The following is a 19,623-nucleotide window of genomic DNA, read 5'->3' on the forward strand; positions in this document are numbered from 1 at the left end:
GGGGGGCTGCAAGGACCTGTGGTACCTGGAGACAGGTGAGTCTGGGGGGGCTGCAAGGATCTGGGGGGGCTGCAAGGACCTGTGGTACCTGGAGACAGGTGAGTCTGGGGGGGCTGCAAGGACCTGGGGGGCTCAGGTGTGCTGCAAGGACCTGTGGTACCTGGAGACAGGTGAGTCTGGGGGGGGCTGGGGGGTCCCAGATATGCTGCAACACAGGTGTGATAGGTATAAGCCAGGTGTAACACAGTGTGATGTGAGCGGCACAGGTGTACCCAGGAGTTACCATAAGCCAGGTGTACCCCAAGTGTACTCACCTGTATCCAGGTATACCCACCTGTACTTGTATGTATCTAGGTGTGATATGAGTGGTACAGGTGTACCCAGGTGTACTCACCTGTACCCAGGTGTACCCAGCTGTGATATGAGTGGTACAGGTGTACCCAGATGTACCCAGGTGTGATATAAGTGGCACAGGTGTACCCAGGTGTACCCGAGGTGCACCCAGGTGTGATATGAGTGGTACAGGTGTACCCCAGGTGTACCCGGGTGTACCCCAGGTGTACCCAGCTGTGATATGAGTGGTACAGGTGTACCCCAGGTGTACCCCAGGTGTACCCCAGGTGTAACCAGGTACACGCAGGTGTACCCCAGGTGCACCCAGATGTATCCAGGTGTGATATGAGTGGTACAGGTGTACCCCAGGTGCACCCAGGTGTATCCAGCTGTGATATGAGTGGTACAGGTGTACCCCAGGTGCACCCAGGTGTATCCAGCTGTGATATGAGTGGTACAGGTGTAGCCCAGGTGTACCCCAGGTGCACCCAGGTGTATCCAGCTGTGATATGAGTGGTACAGGTGTAGCCCAGGTGTACCCCAGGTGCACCCAGGTGCACCCAGCTGTGATATGAGTGGTACAGGTGTACCCCAGGTGTACCCCAGGTGCACCCAGGTGTACCCAGCTGTACCCCAGGTGTACCCAGGTGCACCCAGGTGTACCCCAGGTGTACCCCAGGTGTGATGTGAACAGTACAGGTGTACCCCAGGTGTACCCGGGTGTACCCACCTGTACCCCAGGTGTACCCAGGTGCACCCAGGTGTATCCAGCTGTGATATGAGTGGAACAGGTGTACCCCAGGTGTACCCCAGGTGCACCCAGGTGCACCCAGCTGTGATATGAGTGGTACAGGTGTACCCCAGGTGTACCCAGGTGCACCCAGGTGTACCCAGCTGTACCCCAGGTGTACCCAGGTGTACCCCAGGTGTACCCCAGGTGTGATGTGAACAGTACAGGTGTACCCCAGGTGTACCCCAGGTGTACCCAGGTGCACCCAGGTGTACCCAGCTGTACCCCAGGTGTACCCCAGGTGTACCCAGGTGTACCCGGGTGTACCCACCTGTACCCCAGGTGTACCCAGGTGTACCCCAGGTGTACCCACGCGTCCCCTGTCCCCGCAGAGCGCCCGCCCGCCCCGGGCCGCGTGCAGCTGGTGCGCGCCAACACCACGTCGCTGGAGGTGAGCTGGGGCGCGGTGCCCACGGCCGACTCGTACCTGCTGCAGCTGCAGAAGTACGAGCTGCCCGCCGCGCCCGCGCCGCCGCCCGTGCCCTCGGTGCCCGCCAACCCCCCCAAAGCCCCGCGCCCGCCGCGCCCCGCGCCGCCCCCCGCGCCCCCCGCCCTGCCCCAGCTGGGGGGCGTGGGGCTCACCCTGCTGCCCCCGCCCGCCGCGCCCCCCAACCCGCCCGGCGTCGCGGCCGCGGGGACGGCGGGGACGGGCGGCGGCGCCGGGGCGGTGGCGGCGGTGGCGGCGGCGGCGGGCGGGGCCGGGGGGGCGGTGGCCGCGTCCCCCGGTGCCACCCTGCAGGTGCTGCCGGCCGCGGGCGGGGCGGCCACGGCGGCCAGCGGAGCGGCCACGGCGGGGAGGGCACCTGGTGAGTGTGGGGGGGACGTTGGGGACATTGGGGACATGGGGCGTGGCAGGGGAAGGGATGGGGACAGGACATGACATTGGGGATGTGGCAGGGGAAGAGATGGGGACAGGACTTTGGGGACATTGGGGATGTGGCAGGGGAAGAGATGGGGACAGGACTTTGGGGACATTGGGGACATTGTGGGGGATGTGGCAGGGGAGGAGATGGGGACATGACAGGACATTAGGGACATGGGGTGTGGCAGGGGAAGAGATGGGGACAGGACATGACATTGGGGACATTGGGGACATTGTGGGGGACACTGGGGACATGACGGGACATTGGGGACATTGGGGATGTGGCAGGGGAAGAGATGGGGACAGGACGGGATGTTGGGGACATTGGGAAGACATTGGGGACATGGCAGCGGGAGAGATGGGGACATGACAGGACATTGGGGACATTGGGAATGTGGCACGGGAAGAGATGGGGACAGGACATTGGGGACATTGTGGGGGACATTGGGGACATTGTGGGGGACATTGGGGACATGACAGGACATTGGGGGGGACATTGGTGACCTGGCAGCAGGAGAGATGGGGACGTTAAGGGGGTAAATCAGGACACTGGGGACATTGAGGGGACACTGGGGACATGGGGGGAGTTGGGGACATGGGGAAGAGACGGGGACGTGGGGGAATGGGGACATTGGGAGGGGGACACGACGGGGAAATGGGGACATGGGCGGGACAGAGACGGGGACTTTGGAGACACTGGGGACATTGTGGGGGGGAAATGGGGACACTGGGGACATGGGGGGCAGAGATGGGGACATTGAGGGGGACAGGAGGGTGCTGGGGGTGACAGGGGACACACGAGGACATCCCTGGGTATCCGTGTCCCGTCCCCCCCCCCAGGTGTCCCGGCGGTGCTGAAGGTGACCGGTCCCCCCGCGGCCAGCGCGGGGCCACCGCTGGTCACCGTGCGCTCGGCCGGGCCCGGCAAGGCCCCGGTGACGGTGACGTCGCTGCCCGCCGGCGTCAGGATGGTGGTGCCCACCCAGAGCCCCCAGGGCACGGTGAGAGCGGGCACACCTGGGGACACCTGGGACAGGTGGGGCACACGGGGAGGGGTCCCAGGGGGTGTCGGGGACACGGGGAGGGACCTGGGGGTGACTGGGGACAGAGGGAGGGACCCCAGGGGGTCCTGGGGACACAGGTGTGACACAGGTGAGCCCCAGGGGGTACCTGGGGGACACAGGTGTGACACAGGTGAGCCCCAGGGGGTACCTGGGGGACACAGGTGTGACACAGGTGAGCCCCAGGGGGTACCTGGGGGACACAGGTGTGACACAGGTGAGCCCCAGGGGGTACCTGGGGGACACAGGTGTGACACAGGTGAGCCCCAGGGGGTACCTGGGGACACAGGTGTGACACAGGGGATACCTGGGTGACACAGGTGTGATATAGGTGGTCCTTGGGTGTCCCCAAGTGCCCCCCAGTGTGTCCCAGGTATACCCAGGTGTGACCTGGTGCCCGCCAGCTGTGCCCAGGTGTGCTCAGGTGTCCATAGGTGTGCCCCTAGCTGTCCCCAGCTGTGCCCCCAGCTGTTACCAGGTGTGCTCAGCTATGCCCAGGTGTGCTCAGCTGTGCCCCCAGCTGTGCCCAGGTGTGTTCAGGTGTGCCCCCAGCTGTGCCCAGGTATCCTCAGGTGTGCCCCCAGCTGTTCCCAGCTGTGCCCAGGTGTGCTCAGGTGCCCCCAGCTGTGCCCAGGTGTGCCCAGGTGTGCTCAGCTGTGCCCCCAGCTGTGTTCAGGTGTGCTCAGCTGTGCCCCCAGCTGTGCCCAGGTGTGCCCAGGTGTGCTCAGCTGTGCCCCCAGCTGTGCCCAGCTGTGCCCAGGTGTGCTCAGGTGTGCCCCCCCCCCCCGCAGGTGATCGGCAGCAGCCCCCAGATGAGCGGCATGGCCGCGCTGGCCGCAGCGGCCGCGGCCACCCAGAAGATCCCGCCGGCCTCGGCGCCCACCGTGCTCAGCGTCCCCGCGGGGGCCACCATCGTCAAGACGGTGGCCGTGACCCCCGGGGCCACCACCCTGCCCGCCACCGTCAAGGTGGCCTCGTCACCTGTCATGGTAGGGGGGGCTGGGCGTGCTGGTGTCATTGTCACCGCGGTGTCACCGGGGCTTGGGTGGCACTGAGGGGCTCGAGGTGACCCCATGGTGTCACCAGGGGACTCAGGGTGACCCCGTGGTGTCACCAGCAGCCTCGTGGGTGTCCCCACCATGTCCCCACGATATCCCCACGTGTCCCCGCCGTGTCCCCACCGTGTCCCCACGACATCCCTACGTGTCTCTGCCATGTTCCCATGTTTGCTGTCCCCCCAGTGTGTCCCCATGCTGTCCCCTCAATGTCCCCACCATGTCCCCATGGCTGTCCCTTCAGTCTCCTCCCAATGTCCCCACAATATCCCCACGCTGTCCCCACGTGTCCCCACCATGTCTCCACCATGTCCCCCCATGTCCCCACCATGTCCCTACCATGTCCCTCCATGTCCCTTCATGTCCCTCCATGTCCCCACCATGTCCCCACCATGTCTCCACCATGTCCCCCCATGTCCCTCCATGTCCCCACCGTGTCCCCACCATGTCCCCACCATGTCCCTCCATGTCCCTCCATGTCCCCACCATGTCCCCACCATGTCCCTACCATGTCCCTCCATGTCCCTTCATGTCCCTCCATGTCCCCACCATGTCCCCACCATGTCCCCACCATGTCCCTACCATGTCCCTCCATGTCCCTTCATGTCCCTCCATGTCCCCACCATGTCCCCACCATGTCCCTACCATGTCCCTCCATGTCCCTTCATGTCCCTCCATGTCCCCACCATGTCCCCACCATGTCCCCACCATGTCCCCCCATGTCCCCATGCTGTCCCCTCCGTGTCCCCTCCGTGTCCCCACGCTGTTCCCCTGTGTCCCCATGCTGTCCCCACTGTGTCCCCACGCTGTCCCCACCGTGTCTCCCCGTGTCCCCACGCTGTCCCCCTGTGTCCCCACGCTGTCCCCACCTGTCCCCTCAAGCTCCCCACCGTGTCCCCACGCTGTTCCCCTGTATCCTTACGACATCCCCACTGTGTCCCCACCGTGTCCCCACCATGTCTCCCCATGTCCCCCTGTGTCCCCACGCTGTCCCCACCTGTCCCCTCAATCTCCCCACTGTGTCCCCATGCTGTCCCCACCATGTCCCTCCATGTCCCCACCATGTCCCCTCCATGTCCCCACGCTGTTCCCCCATGTCCCCACTCTGTCCCCACCTGTCCCCTCAATCTCCCCACCGTGTCCCCACGCTGTTCTCCTATATCCTTATGACATCCCCACCGTGTCCCCCCCATGTCCCCACCATGTCCCCACCGTGTCCCCACCGTGTCCCCACCATGTCCCCACCATGTCCCCCCGTGTCCCCCCAGGTGAGCAACCCCGCCACGCGCATGCTGAAGACGGCGGCCGCCCAGGTGGGCACGGCCGGGGCGTCCCCCGCGGCCACCAACGCGGCCACCAGGCCCATCATCACCGTGCACAAGTCCGGCACGGTGACGGTGGCCCAGCAGGCCCAGGTGGTCACCACCGTGGTCGGAGGGGTCACCAAGACCATCACGCTGGTCAAGAGCCCCATCTCTGTCCCGGGGGGCAGCGCCCTGGTGAGGGGGGACACGGGCTTGGGGACAGGGGGGACACTGGGGAGTGGGACACGGGTTTGGGGACAGGAGGGACATTGTGGGGGGTGGGACACGGGCTTGGGGACATTGGGGGGGTGGGACACGGGTTTGGGGACAGGGGGACATTGTGGGGGGTGGGATATCGGTTTGGGGACATTGTGGGGGTGGGACACAGGTTTGGGGACGGGGGACACTGGGGGGTGGGACACGGGTTTGGGGACAGGGGGACATTGTGGGGGGTGGGACATCGGTTTTGGGGACAGGGGGACATTGTGGGGGGTGGGACACGGGTTTGGGGACAGGGGGACATTGTGGGGGGTGGGATATCGGTTTGGGGACATTGGGGGGGTGGGACACGGGTTTGGGGACAGGGGGACATTGTGGGGGGTGGGACACGGGCTTGGGGACATTGGGGGGGTGGGGACACAGGTGGGGGGACATGGATTTGGGGATGGGGGGATGATGGGGGGGTGGGACATTGGTCTGGGGACATTGGGGGGTGGGGACACAGGTTTGGGGATGGTGGGGGGGTGGGAACATGGATTTGGGGGGTTTGGGGTCATGGACACCTGGATTTGGGGACGGGGGGACATTGGGGGGGGTGGTGACAAGGATTTTGGGGGTCCTGGAGGGCTCTGGGGGTGTGGGGATCCCAGTTTGGGGGGTGGGGAGGATTTTGGGAGGGTGAGGACAGATTTGGGGACTTTGGGAGGGTGGGGACACAGATTTGGGGGGGGGGGTCTCTGACCCCTCCGGGCCCCCCCAGATCTCCAACCTGGGCAAGGTGATGTCGGTGGTGCAGACGAAACCCGTGCAGAGCTCGGCTGTCACCGGGCAGGCCTCGAGCGGCCCTGTCACCCAGATCATCCAGGTGACACCCCAAAATCACCCCAAAAATTCCCCCAAACCCTCCCAAATTATCCCCAAATCGCTGAGACCCCCCCCGAGCTCCTGAGATCCCCCCAGAACCCCCCCTCGGCTGTCACCGGGCAGGCCTCGAGCGGCCCTGTCACCCAGATCATCCAGGTGACACCCCAAAATCACCCCAAAATTACCCCAAAATATCTCAAGTTACCCCCAAAAGTACCCCAAAATTACCCCCAAAATACCCCCCCAAAATCACCCCCAAATCACCCCAAAATTGCCCCCAAGTTACCCCAAATTATTCCAAAATCCCACAAAATCACTGTGACCCCCTGAGTTCCTGATAACCCCCAAAACCCTCCCTCATCCCTGACTGACCACTGCCCCCGAGTGACCATCCCTGACTGACCATCCCTGACTGACCACTGCCCCCGAGTGACCACTGCCCCCGAGTGACCACTGCCCCCCCTGACTGACCATCCCTGACTGACCACTGCCCCCGAGTGACCACTGCCCCCGAGTGACCACTGCCCCCCCTGACTGACCATCCCTGACTGACCACTGCCCCCGAGTGACCATCCCTGACTGACCACTGCCCCCGAGTGACCACTGCCCCCGAGTGACCACTGCCCCCCCTGACTGACCATCCCTGACTGACCACTGCCCCCGAGTGACCACTGCCCCCGAGTGACCACTGCCCCCGAGTGACCATCCCTGACTGACCACTGCCCCGAGTGACCACTGCCCCCCTGACTGACCATCCCTGACTGACCACTGCCCCCGAGTGACCACTGCCCCCCCGACTGACCATCCCTGACTGACCACTGCCCCCGAGTGACCACTGCCCCCGAGTGACCATCCCTGACTGACCACTGCCCCCGAGTGACCACTGCCCCCGAGTGACCATCCCTGACTGACCACTGCCCCCGAGTGACCACTGCCCCCCCTGACTGACCACTCCCCCCTAACCACCCCAACTGACCATTCCTCCTGGAGTGACCACTCCCCAAGTGACTGCTCCCCTCACTGACCACTCCCCCTGATTGACCCCCCTGAGTGACCACCCCGAGTGACCACTCTCCTCACTGACCACTCCCCTCACTGACCACTCCCCTGAGTGACCACCCCCCTGAGTGACCACTCCCCCGAGTGACCACTCCCCTGAATGACCACCCCCTGAGTGACCACTCCCCCGAGTGACCACCCCCCTGAGTGACCACTCCCCTGAGTGACCACTCCCCCGAGTGACCGCTCCCCTGAGTGACCGCTCCCCGCAGACCAAGGGCCCCCTGCCCGCGGGGACCATCCTGAAGCTGGTGACGTCGGGGGAGGGGAAGCCCACCACCATCCTGACCAGCACGCAGGCGGGGGCGGGGGCGGCCAAGCCCCCCACCATCCTGGGCATCAGCAGCGTGTCCCCCAGCACCACCAAGCCCGGGACCACCACCATCATCAAAACCATCCCCATGTCGGCCATCATCACCCAGTCGGGGGCTACCGGTGAGTGAGACCCCTCCCCAAATTAACTGAACCCATCCTGAGACCCCCAAACCATCCCTGAGACCCCCAAACCCTCTGAGACCCCCACCCTTGGGACCACCACCCCCACCAAAACCATCCTCATGTTGGCCATCATGACCCAGTCGGGGGCTACTGGTGAGTGAGACCCCTCCCAAATTAACTGAACCCATCCTGAGACCCCCAAACCATCCCTGACCTCCCTGAGACCCCCAAACCTCCCCCCTGACCCTACCAAAACCATCCCTGTGTCAGCCATCATCACCAGTCAGGGGCTACCGGTGAGTGAGACCCCTCCCCAAATTAACTGAACCCATCCTGAGACCCTCAAACCATCCCTGAGACCCCCAAACCCTCTGAGACCCCCATCAAAACCATTGCCATGTTGGCCATCATCACCCAGTCGGGGGCTACCAGTGAGTGAGACCCCTCCCCAAATTAACTGAACCCATCCTGAGACCCTCAAACCATCCCTGAGACCCCCAAACCCTCTGAGACCCCCACCCTTGGGACCACCACCCCCACCAAAACCATCCTCACGTTGGCCATCATGACCCAGTCGGGGGCTACTGGTGAGTGAGACCCATCCCCAAATTAACTGAACCCATCCTGAGACCCCCAAACCATCCCTGACCTCCCTGAGACCCCCAAACCTCCCCCCTGACCCTACCAAAACCATCCCTGTGTCAGCCATCATCACTGAGTCAGGGGCTACCGGTGAGTGAGACCCCTCCCCAAATTAACTGAACCCATCCTGAGACCCCCCAAACCATCCCTGAGACCTCCAAACCCTCTGAGACCCCCATCAAAACCATCCCCATGTTGGCCATCATCACCCAGTTGGGGGCTACCGGTGAGTGAGACCCCTCCCCAAATTAACTGAACCCATCCTGAGACCCCCAAATTATCCCCAAAATCCCTGAGACCCCCAAACTCCCCCAGCCCCCCCAATCCCCCATCACCACCCAGTCAGGAGCCCCCAGTGAGTGACGGGGGGGTGACCCCCATGTCCCCCTGTGTCCCCCCTGTGTCCCCCGTGTCCCCAGGTGTCACCAGCAGCCCCGGGATCAAGTCCCCCATCACCATCATCACCACCAAGGTGATGACCTCGGGCACCGGGACCCCCGCCAAGATCATCACGGCTGTCCCCAAGCTGGGCGGGGGGCACGGCCAGCAGGGCGTGACACAGGTGAGGGCACACCTGGGGGTCACCTGAACCACCCTGGGGACACCTGAACCACCCTGGGGGCACCTGAACCACCCTGGGGACACCTGAACCACCCTGGGGGCACCTGAACCACCCTGGGGACACCTGGGGACACCTGAACCACCCTGGGGGCACCTGAACCACCCTGGGGACACCTGGGGGTCACCTGAACCACCCTGGGAACACCTGGGGACACCTGAACCACCCTGGGGGCACCTGAACCCCCACCTGAACCACCCTGGGGGCACCTGGGGACACCTGAACCCCCCACCTGGGGACACCTGGGGACACCCGGGGACACCTGGGAACACATGAACCCCCCCTGGGGACACCTGAACCCCTACCTGGGGACACCTGGGGACACCCAGGGACACCTGGGGACACCTGAACCACCCTGGGGGCACCTGAACCCCCACCTGGGGACCACCTGAACCACCCTGGGGACACCTGGGGACACCTGAACCACCCTGGGGGCACCTGAACCACCCTGGGGACACCTGAAGCCCCACCTGAACCACCCTGGGGGCACCTGAACCCCTCCCTGGGGACACCTGAACCCCCCCGTGGGACACCTGGGGACACCCGGGGACACCTGGGGACACCTGAACCCCACCTGGGGACCACCTGAACCCCCCCTGGGGACACCCGGGGACACCTGGGGACACCTGGGGACACCTGAACCCCCCCTGGGGACACGTGAGATTGGGGGAGTTCAAGGAGGTGACAGGGGAGGGGTGACATGTGGAGGGGTTGGGGACACCGGGGCGGGGTCAGACAAGGGTTTGGGGACACTGGAGACACCAAGTTGGGGTCACCTATGGGGCTGGGGACATTGGTGACACTGGGGTGGGGTCAGACAAGGGTTTGGGGACATTGGTGACAGTGGGGTGGGGCTGGGCTCAGCTGAGGGGTTGGGGACGTTGATGACAGTGGGGAGGGGGGGGTTGGTGACACTGGGGGGTTGGGGACAATGGTGACAGTGCGGGGGGTGGGTTAGGTGACACTGGGGACAGCGGTGGTGTCACCTCAGGGATTGGGGACATCGATGACAGTGGGGAGTGGGGGTGGTTTGGTGACACCGGGGGGGTTGGGGACATTGGTGACAGTGGGGGGGGGGGGGTTGGTGACACTGGGGACACCGGCGGGGTGTCCCAGCCCCCGAGGGGTGCCCAGGTGACAGCGGTGTCCCCGTGTCCCACAGGTGGTGCTGAAGGGGGCCCCGGGCCAGCCGGGGACCATCCTGAGGACAGTGCCCATGGGGGGGGTCCGGCTGGTCACCCCCGTCACCGTCTCGGCCGTCAAGCCCACGGTGACCACCCTGGTGGTCAAGGGCACCACCGGTGAGTGGGGGTCACTCTGGGGTCATTGGGTCACCTCTGGGTCACTGGGGTGGTCAGTACCACCACTGGGGAGGTCACTTGTGGTCAAGGGTCACCTCTGGGTCACTGGGGTGGTCACTCTGGTGGTCAAGGGTCATTTCTGGGTCACTGGGGTGGTCACCCTGGTGGTCAAGGGCACCACTGGTGAGTGGGGTCACTCTAGGGGTCATTTGGTCACTTCTGGGTCACTGGGGTGGTCACCCTGGTGGTCAAGGGTCATTTCTGGGTCACTGGGGTGACCACTCTGGTGGTCAAGGGTCACCTCTGGGTCACTGGGGTGGTCACTTGTGGTCAAGGACACCACTGGTGGGGGGGGGGGTTACCAGGGGGTCATTGAGAGGTCACTGGAGGGGTCATTGGGGTCACCATGGGGTCACTGAGGTGACCACCCTGGTGGTCAAGGGTACCACCGGGAGAGTGGAGGGTCGTGGGGTCAGTGGGGGGACATCAGGAGGTCACTTGGAGGGGTCACCACGGGGTCACTTTATGGTCACTTTCCCGAGCGGTCACTCACTGTCCTCATGTTCCTGGCAGGTGTGACCACGCTGGGGACGGTGACAGGGACAGTGTCCACCAGCCTGGCCGGGGGGGCAGGTGGCCACAGCGCCACGGCCTCGCTGGCCACGCCCATCACCACCCTGGGGACAATCGCCACCCTGTCCAGCCAGGTCCTGAACCCCGCGGCCATCACGGCCACCGCGGCCGGGGGCGGCCTGGGGACACCGACCATCACCATGCAGGTGAGGGGACACTGGGGACAGGGGGGACACTGACCATCACCATGCAGGTGAGGGGACACTGGGGACACTGGGACACTGACCATCACCATGCAGGTGAGGGGACACTGGGGACAGGGGGGACACTGGGACACTGACCATCACCATGCAGGTGAGGGGACACTGGGGACAGGGGGGACACTGGGACACTGACCATCACCATGCAGGTGAGGGGACACTGGGGACAAGGGGGACACTGGGGACACTGGGACACTGACCATCACCATGCAGGTGAGGGGACATTGGGGACAGGGGGGACACTGGGACACTGACCATCACCATGCAGGTGAGGGGACATTGGGGACACTGGGGACACTGACCATCACCATGCAGGTGAGGGGACACTGGGGACAAGGGGGACACTGGGGACACTGACCATCACCATACAGGTGAGGGGACACTGGGGACATTTTGGGGCGTCCCCAAACGCGGCTCAGCCCCAGCTGTGCTGCTGACAGGAGCGGGGAGGGGACACACGGGAATTTGGGGTGACACAAGATGGGGGTCACAGAGATTTGAGGCTGGGGGCGGTGTCTGTGGTCAGTGACCCCCTGTGGGGACACAGCCGGTGTCCCAGCCCACGCAGGTGACGCTGATCACCACGCCCAGCGGCGTGGAGGCCCAGCCCGTCCACGACCTCCCCGTGTCCATCCTGGCGTCCCCCACGGCCGAAGGTCCCCCCGCGGCCACCTCGGGGGGTGGCAGCCTGGCCGAGCCCCCCCCCGCCGAGGCCACCCCGGGCACCGTCACCCTGGTGTGCTCCAACCCCCCCTGCGAGACCCACGAGACCGGGACCACCAACACGGCCACCACCAGCCTGGTGGCCAACGTGGGGACGGGGGGGGGACAGCTGCAGCTGCTCTGCGAGGACACGGGCGGGGGGACAGCGGTGCCGGCGCCCCCCCGGGCCTGCTCCAACCCCCCCTGCGAGACCCACGAGACGGGGACCACCAACACCCCCACGGCGGCGGGGACGACGGGGACAGCGCGCTTGGGGACGCCCGGGGGACCGCCCTGCCCCACGCAGCAGACGGCGGCCACGGGGACGACGATGACGGCGCGGTTGTGCCCCCCCGAAGGCGGCGGTGGCAGCGGTGTCACCTCGTGCCAAACGCAAGAGGCGGCCCCGTGCCAAACGCCCTGGGGGCAGCCTGAGGTGGGGACGGCCACCGGGGCGGTCACCGCGGCCACCACGGCGAGCTGTGAGACCCCCGCGGGGACGCGGCTGTGCGCCAACCCCCCCTGCGAGACCCACGAGACGGGGACGACCAACACGGTGACAGTGACAGGGTCACAGCTCTGCTCCAACCCCCCCTGCGAGACCCACGAGACCGGGACGACCAACACGGTGACAGTGACAGCACCGAGGCCACCCTGCGCCAACCCCCCCTGCGAGACCCACGAGACGGGGACGACCAACACGGTGACAGTGACAGGGTCACAGCTCTGCTCCAACCCCCCGTGTGAGACCCACGAGACGGGGACGACCAACACGGTGACAACCACGGGGACACGGTTCTGCTCCAACCCCCCCTGCGAGACCCACGAGACGGGGACAACCAACACGGCCACCACCACCACGGCCGCCTCGCGCCCCCCGCCCGACTCGGGGACAGCGGTGCCACCACCTCGAGGTGTCCCCCCCTGCGCCAACCCCCCCTGTGAGACCCACGAGACGGGGACGACCAACACGGTGACAATGACATCGTCACAGCTCTGCTCCAACCCCCCCTGCGAGACCCACGAGACCGGGACCACCAACACGGCCACCACGGCCACCGCGGGCTCCCGGCCGGGTGACACTACCACGGCCACCAGCGCTGCCACCACCGCCACCACCTCCAGCACGGGGGGGTCCCCGCCTTGTGCCAACCCCCCCTGCGAGACCCCCGAGACCGGGACCACCAGCACGGCCACCAGAGCGGGGTCCTCGCCCTGCCAGAGCCACCAGAGCGGGGCCACCAGCACGGCCACCACCGAGGGGGTGACACCGCCCCCGCCCTGTGCCACCGCCACCAGCCCCCCCCGCGCCTGCTCCAACCCCCCCTGCGAGACCCACGAGACGGGGACAACGGCCACGGCCACCACGGTCACCGCCAGCATGGGCGCCAGCCAAGGTGACCCCCGCGTTGTCCCCAAACTGTCCCCAAATCGTCCCCTCCGCCCTTACCTTGGGGTGGTCACCTCGCTGACCCCTCCCCGTTGTCCCCACAGAGCCCCCCCCACCGGCTGCCAACGGGCAGGGGGAGGGGGAGACCCCCCCCAGCGAGGGCGGGGGTCCCCCTGTGCCCCCCGGGACCCCCAGCCCCGGCCCCAGCGGCAGCGGGACCCCCCAGCCCCGGGCGGTCACTACGGTCACTCAGTCCACGCCAGCGCCGGGGCCGGCCGTGCCGGTGAGCGGCTTTGGGGACACTGGGGAGGGGCTTGGGGACACTGAAAGGGGATTTGGGGACAGTGAGGTGGGGTTTGGGGGCACTGGGAGGGGATTTGGGGACTTTAAAAGGGGGTTTAGGGGTACTGGGAAGGGGGCTGGGGACACTGGGTGGGGGTTGGGGACAGTGGAAAGCAGTTTGGGGACAGTGGGAGGGGGTTTGGGGACACTGAAAGGGGATTTGGGGACATTAAAAGGGGGTTTGGGGACATTGGAGAGGTTTGGGGACATTTTGGGGGGGTTGGGGACAGTGAGGGGGGTTTGGGGATATTTTGGGGGGGGTTGGGGACATTTTGGGGGGGTTGGGGACATTTTGGGGTGGGTTGGGGACAGTGAGGGGGGTTTGGGGATATTTTGGGGGGGGTTGGGGACATTTTGGGGTGGGTTGGGGACAGTGAGGGGGGTTTGGGGATATTTTGGGGGGGTTGGGGACATTTTGGGGGGGTTGGGGACAGTGGGGGGGGGGGCGTTTGGGGACATTGGGGAGGTTTTGGGAACACTGGGGGGGTTTGGTGACACCGAGGGTGCCCTAAGTGCCACGGCAGTGCCACCAGGGACCTGCCGGTGGCTCTGGAGGCCACCAAGGCCCCATTTTTTGGGGGGGGGGGGGGGGGGTCTCTTTCCCCCCCCCAACCCCATTTCCTCTCCCCTCCCCCCCCCAGACCATCTCGTCGCTGACCGAATCCCCCCCGGCTCCCCCCGAGACCCCCCCAACCACCACGCCCACCCCCCCTGGAGACCCCCACCCACCCCAGGACCCCTCCTCGGCCACGTCCCCGTCCCCCCCCGGGCCCGAGGCCGCCCCCGGAGCCGAGGCCGGGGGGTCCCCGGAGCCGCTGGCCGTGGTGGTGCTGCCGCCGGCCGCGGCCGAGGGGGGCCCGGCCGAGGGGCTGGCGCTGCCCCCCGAGCTGCTGGCCGAGGCGGGGGGCGCCGGGGGCCCCCCCGGGCTGACCCCCGAGGAGCTGGCGGTCACCGCGGCGGCCGAGGCGGCGGCGGCGGCCGCGGCCAGCGAGGAGGCGCAAGCCCAGGCTCTGGCCATCCAGGCCGTGCTGCAGGCCGCGCAGCAGGCGGTCATGGGTCAGTCTGGGGGGGTCCTGGGGGGGATTTGGGGCGTCCTGCGAGGGGTTTAGGGCGTCCTGGGGGGGGTTTGGGGGGTCCTGGGGGGATGGGGGTGGTCCCATGGTCAGGGTGGTCCCATTGTGGTGGCCCCAAGCCCAGGCTCTGGCCATCCAGGCCCCAGAGCAGGTGGTCATGGGTCAGTCTGGGGGGGTCCTGGGGGGGTTTAGGGGGTCCTGGGGGGGTTTAGGGCGTCCTGGGGGGGGTTTGGGGGGTCCTGGGGGAATGGGGGTGGTCCCATGGTCAGGGTGGTCCCATTGTGGTGGCCCCAAGCCCAGGCTCTGGCCATCCAGGCCCCAGAGCAGGTGGTCATGGGTCAGTCTGGGGGCGATTTGAGGGGTCCTGGGGGGGTTTAGGGGGTCCTGGGGGGGGGGTTATGGGGTCCTGGGGGCATGGGGATGGTCCCATGGTCATGGGGGTCACACAGTGGGGGCCACGGTGACCCCGTGACCACGATGACCCCTCAGGGTGGATTTTGGGATGACCCCGATGACCCCTCAGGGTGGATTTTGGGATGACCCCCATGACCCTACAGGCTGGATTTTAGGATGACCCCGATGACCCCTCAGGGTGGATTTTGGGATGACCCCGATGACCCCTCAGGGTGGATTTTGGGATGACCCCGATGACCCTACAGGCTGGATTTTAGGATGACCCCAATGACCCCTCAGGGTGGATTTTGGGATGACCCCTCAGGCTGGATTTTGGGATGACCCCATGACCATGATGACCCTACATTGGGGGGGTGGATTTTGGGCTGACCCCGATGACCCCACGGGGTCCACTCAGCCCTTCCCCCAGCCCTGACCCCATTTCCCCCCCCCCCCCCCAACAGGGACATCGGAGCCGCTGGAGCCCGGCGAGCCCGGGGGGGGCCCCTCGGAGCTGGGGGGGGCCCTGGGGGTGTCGGAGGGGGCGGGGGGCGCGGGGGGGGCGCTGCCCCTGGTGCTCACCCAGCAGGAACTGGCGGCGCTGGTGCAGCACCAGCAGCACCTGGCCGAGGCCGGGACCCCCCCCCGCGGCCCCCCCGGCGCCCCCCACCCCCGCCCCTCCCCCTCCCGCCCCCGCCGCCCCCCCCCAGGCGGCCGCGCCCCCCCCCCATTTGCCCACCGAGGCCTTGGCCCCCGCCGACAGCCTCAACGACCCCGCGGGTGACACCAACGGCCTGGGGGACCTGGGGACAGTGCCCGGGGGGGGCACCCCCGCCACCCTGCTGCCCCCCCCCGGGGACGGTGAGACACCACGGGGGGGGGGGCTCTGGGCTTGGGACCCCCGCCCGTGGCAAAGGGCGGTGGGGAGAGGGCGCCCATTGTGGGGGAGGGGTCCTTTGGGGGATGTTTATTGGGGGGGGGGGGGTTTGGGATCCACTGGGGGGGCACCCATTTTGGGGGAGGGTCTTTGGGGGATGTTTATGGGGTGGGGGGAGTCTCATGGAGGGGTTTGGGATCCATGGTGGGGGGGGTTTATGACCCCTTGGGGGGCACCCATTTAGGGGGGCTCCTTTCTAGGGGATGTTTATGGGGTGGGGGTGGTCCATGGGGGGGTTGGGACCCCGGGGGGCACCCATTTTAGGGGGGAGGGGTCCTTTCTGGGGGATGCTTATGGGGTGGGGGGGGGGAATTAGGATCCTTGGTGGGGGGGTCTGGGACCCCTTGAGGGGGCACCCCCATGGTTGGTTTGAGACCCCACTGCTGCCATTGGGGTGGGTGGGGAATTCCAAGGGGGGGTTTTTTAAGCCCCCTCCCCAATTTTTTGTGTGCCCCCCCCCCCCCCCCAGGCCTGGCCCCCTCGAGCGCCTTCGTGGCCCCCCCGGGCCCTGCAGTGGCCCCCAGCCCCGCCAAGCTGCAGGCGGCCGCCGCCCTGGCCGAGGTGGCCAACGGCATCGAGAGCACCCCCGTGGTGAGTGGGGGGGAAACCCACCTGAAACCCCCCAAAATCCTCACAAACCCACCTGAAACCCCCCAAAATCCTCACAAACCCACCTGAAACCCCCCAAAATCCTCACAAATTCACCTGAAACCCCCCCCAAAATCCTCACAAATCCACCTGAAACCCCCCTAAAATCATCACAGATCCACCTGAAACCCCCCTAAAATCATCACAGATCCACCTGAAACCCCCCAAAATCCTCAAAAACCCACCTGAAACCCCCCAAAATCCTCACAAATCCACTTCAAAATCCCCCCAAAATCCTCACAAATCCACCTCAAAATCTCCCCCAAAATCCTCACAGATCCACCTGAAACCCCCCAAAATCCTCACAAACCCACCTGAAACCCCCCCAAAATCCTCACAAATTCACCTGAAACCCCCCCCAAAATCCTCACAAATCCACCTGAACCCCCCCTAAAATCCTCACAAATCCACCTGAAACCCCCCAAAATCCTCACAAATCCACCTCAAAATCCCCCCAAAATCCTCACAAATCCACCTCAAAATCCCCCCAAAATCCTCACAAATCCACCTCAAAATCCCCCCAAAATCCTCACAAATCCACCTCAAAATCCCCCCAAAATCCTCACAAATCCACCTCAAAATCCCCCCAAAATCCTCACAAATCCACCTCAAAATCCCCCCAAAATCCTCACAAATTCACCTCAAAATCCCCCCAAAATCCTCACAAACCCACCTGAAACCCCCCCTAAAATCATCACAGATCCACCTGAACCCCCCCAAAATCCTCACAAACCCACCTGAACCCCCCCTAAAATCCTCACAAATTCACCTGAAACCCCCCTAAAATCATCACAGATCCACCTGAAACCCCCCAAAATCCTCACAAACCCACCTGAAACCCCCCAAAATCCTCACAAACCCACCTGAAACCCCCCAAAATCCTCACAAATCCACCTGAAACCCCCCTAAAATCATCACAGATCCACCTGAAACCCCCCAAAATCCTCACAAACCCACCTGAAACCCCCCCAAAATCCTCACAAACCCACCTGAAACCCCCCTAAAATCCTCACAAACCCACCTGAAACCCCCCAAAATCCTCACAAATTCACCTGAAACCCCCCAAAATCCTCACAAATTCACCTGAAACCCCCCAAAATCCTCACAAACCCACCTGAACCCCCCCTAAAATCCTCACAAATCCACCTGAAACCCCCCAAAATCCTCACAAACCCACCTGAACCCCCCCTAAAATCCTCACAAATCCACCTGAAACCCCCCAAAATCCTCACAAACCCACCTGAAACCCCCAAAATCCTCACAAACCCACCTGAAACCCCCCAAAATCCTCACAAACCCACCTGAAACCCCCCAAAATCCTCACAAATTCACCTGAAACCCCCCCCAAAATCCTCACAAACCCACCTGAAACCCCCCCAAAATCCTCACAAACCCACCTGAAACCCCCCAAAATCCTCACAAATCCACCTCAAAATCCCCCCAAAATCCTCACAATTCACCTCAAAATCCCCCAAAATCCTCACAAATTCACCTCAAAACCCCCCCAAAATCCTCACAAAATTCACCTGAAATCCCCCCAAAATCCTCACAAACCCACCTGAAACCCCCCAAAATCCTCACAAATTCACCTGAAACCCCCCAAAATCCTCACAAATTCACCTGAACCCCCCCAAAATCCTCACAAATTCACCTGAAATCCCCCAAAATCCTCACAAACCCACCTGAAACCCCCCTAAAATCATCACAAACCCACCTGAAACCCCCCAAAATCCTCACAAATCCACCTGAAATCCCCAAAATCCTCACAAACCCACCTGAACCCCCCCCCAAATCCTCACAAATCCACCTGAAATCCCCCAAATCCTCACAAACCCACCTGAAACCCCCCCCAAAATCCTCACAAACCCACCTGAAATCCCCCCAAAATCCTCTCAAATCCACCTGAAACCCCCCCCAAAATCCTCACAAACCCACCTGAACCCCCCCTAAAATCCTCACAAACCCACCTGAAACCCCCCAAAATCCTCACAGATCCACCTGAAATCTGCCAGAAATTCCCACAAAATCCTCCCCCAAATAACCCCAGAATTCCCCTCAAAGTCCTCACAAATCCACCCTAAATCTGCCAGAAATTTCCCCAAAATCTCCCCCAAAGTTCTCCCAATTTTCCCCCTAAATTCCCCTTAAAAATCCCCTGATTTCCCCCTGTAAAATCCCCAAATTTTCTCCTAAAAACTCCCCCAAAACTCCCCCAAAATCCCCCAAATTCCCCCTATTTCCCCCCATAAAATCCCCAATTTCCCCCTAAAAAATCCCTAATTTCTCCCTAAATATCCCAAATTCCCCTAATTTCCCCCCCTCAAAGTCCCACAATTTCCCTCCGTAACATCCCTGAATTTCCCCCCATAAAATCCCTAATTTCTCCCCAAAATTCCCCCAATTTCCTCCTTAATTCCCCCCAAAATCCCCTGATTTCCCCCCATAAAATCCCCTGATTTCCCCCCATAAAATCCCCGATTTCCCCTATAAAATCCCCGATTTGCCCCCATAACATCCCAATTTCCCCCTAAAAATTCCCTAATTTCTCCCTAAATATCCCAAATTCCCCTAATTTCCCCCCTCAAAATCCCACAACTTCCCTCCATAACATCCCTGAATTTCCCCCCATAAAATCCCCAATTTCCCCCCATAACATCCCCAATTTCCCCCCATAAAATCCCCCACTTTCCCCCCAAAATCCCCCAAACTGCCCCAATTTTCCCCAAATCCCCGTTTCGGCAGAAGCCGGAGCCGGGGG

The 19,623-nt window shown here is 63.9% G+C and overlaps 1 protein-coding gene across 1 annotated transcript; it reads left to right on the forward strand.

The window, feature by feature from the left end:
• Positions 1-136: 136 nt before the first annotated feature.
• LOC128782600 (host cell factor 1-like) lies at positions 137-19,619 on the forward strand (the record flags this gene model as incomplete). Its single annotated transcript, XM_053933005.1, has 18 exons — positions 137-170; positions 1,456-1,631; positions 1,827-1,929; positions 2,826-2,986; positions 3,838-4,035; positions 5,370-5,600; positions 6,385-6,489; positions 7,760-7,982; positions 9,047-9,189; positions 10,409-10,547; positions 11,121-11,326; positions 11,928-13,479; positions 13,577-13,755; positions 14,456-14,870; positions 15,745-15,912; positions 15,986-16,141; positions 16,687-16,808; positions 19,608-19,619. Coding segments are annotated over 18 exons (4,323 nt in total), but the record flags the coding sequence as incomplete, so codon positions are not given.
• Between the last annotated feature and the right edge of the window lie 4 nt (positions 19,620-19,623).

Source organism: Vidua chalybeata (genome assembly GCF_026979565.1).
Source record: "Vidua chalybeata isolate OUT-0048 chromosome 32 unlocalized genomic scaffold, bVidCha1 merged haplotype SUPER_32_unloc_3, whole genome shotgun sequence".
Classification (NCBI taxonomy): domain Eukaryota; kingdom Metazoa; phylum Chordata; class Aves; order Passeriformes; family Viduidae; genus Vidua; species Vidua chalybeata.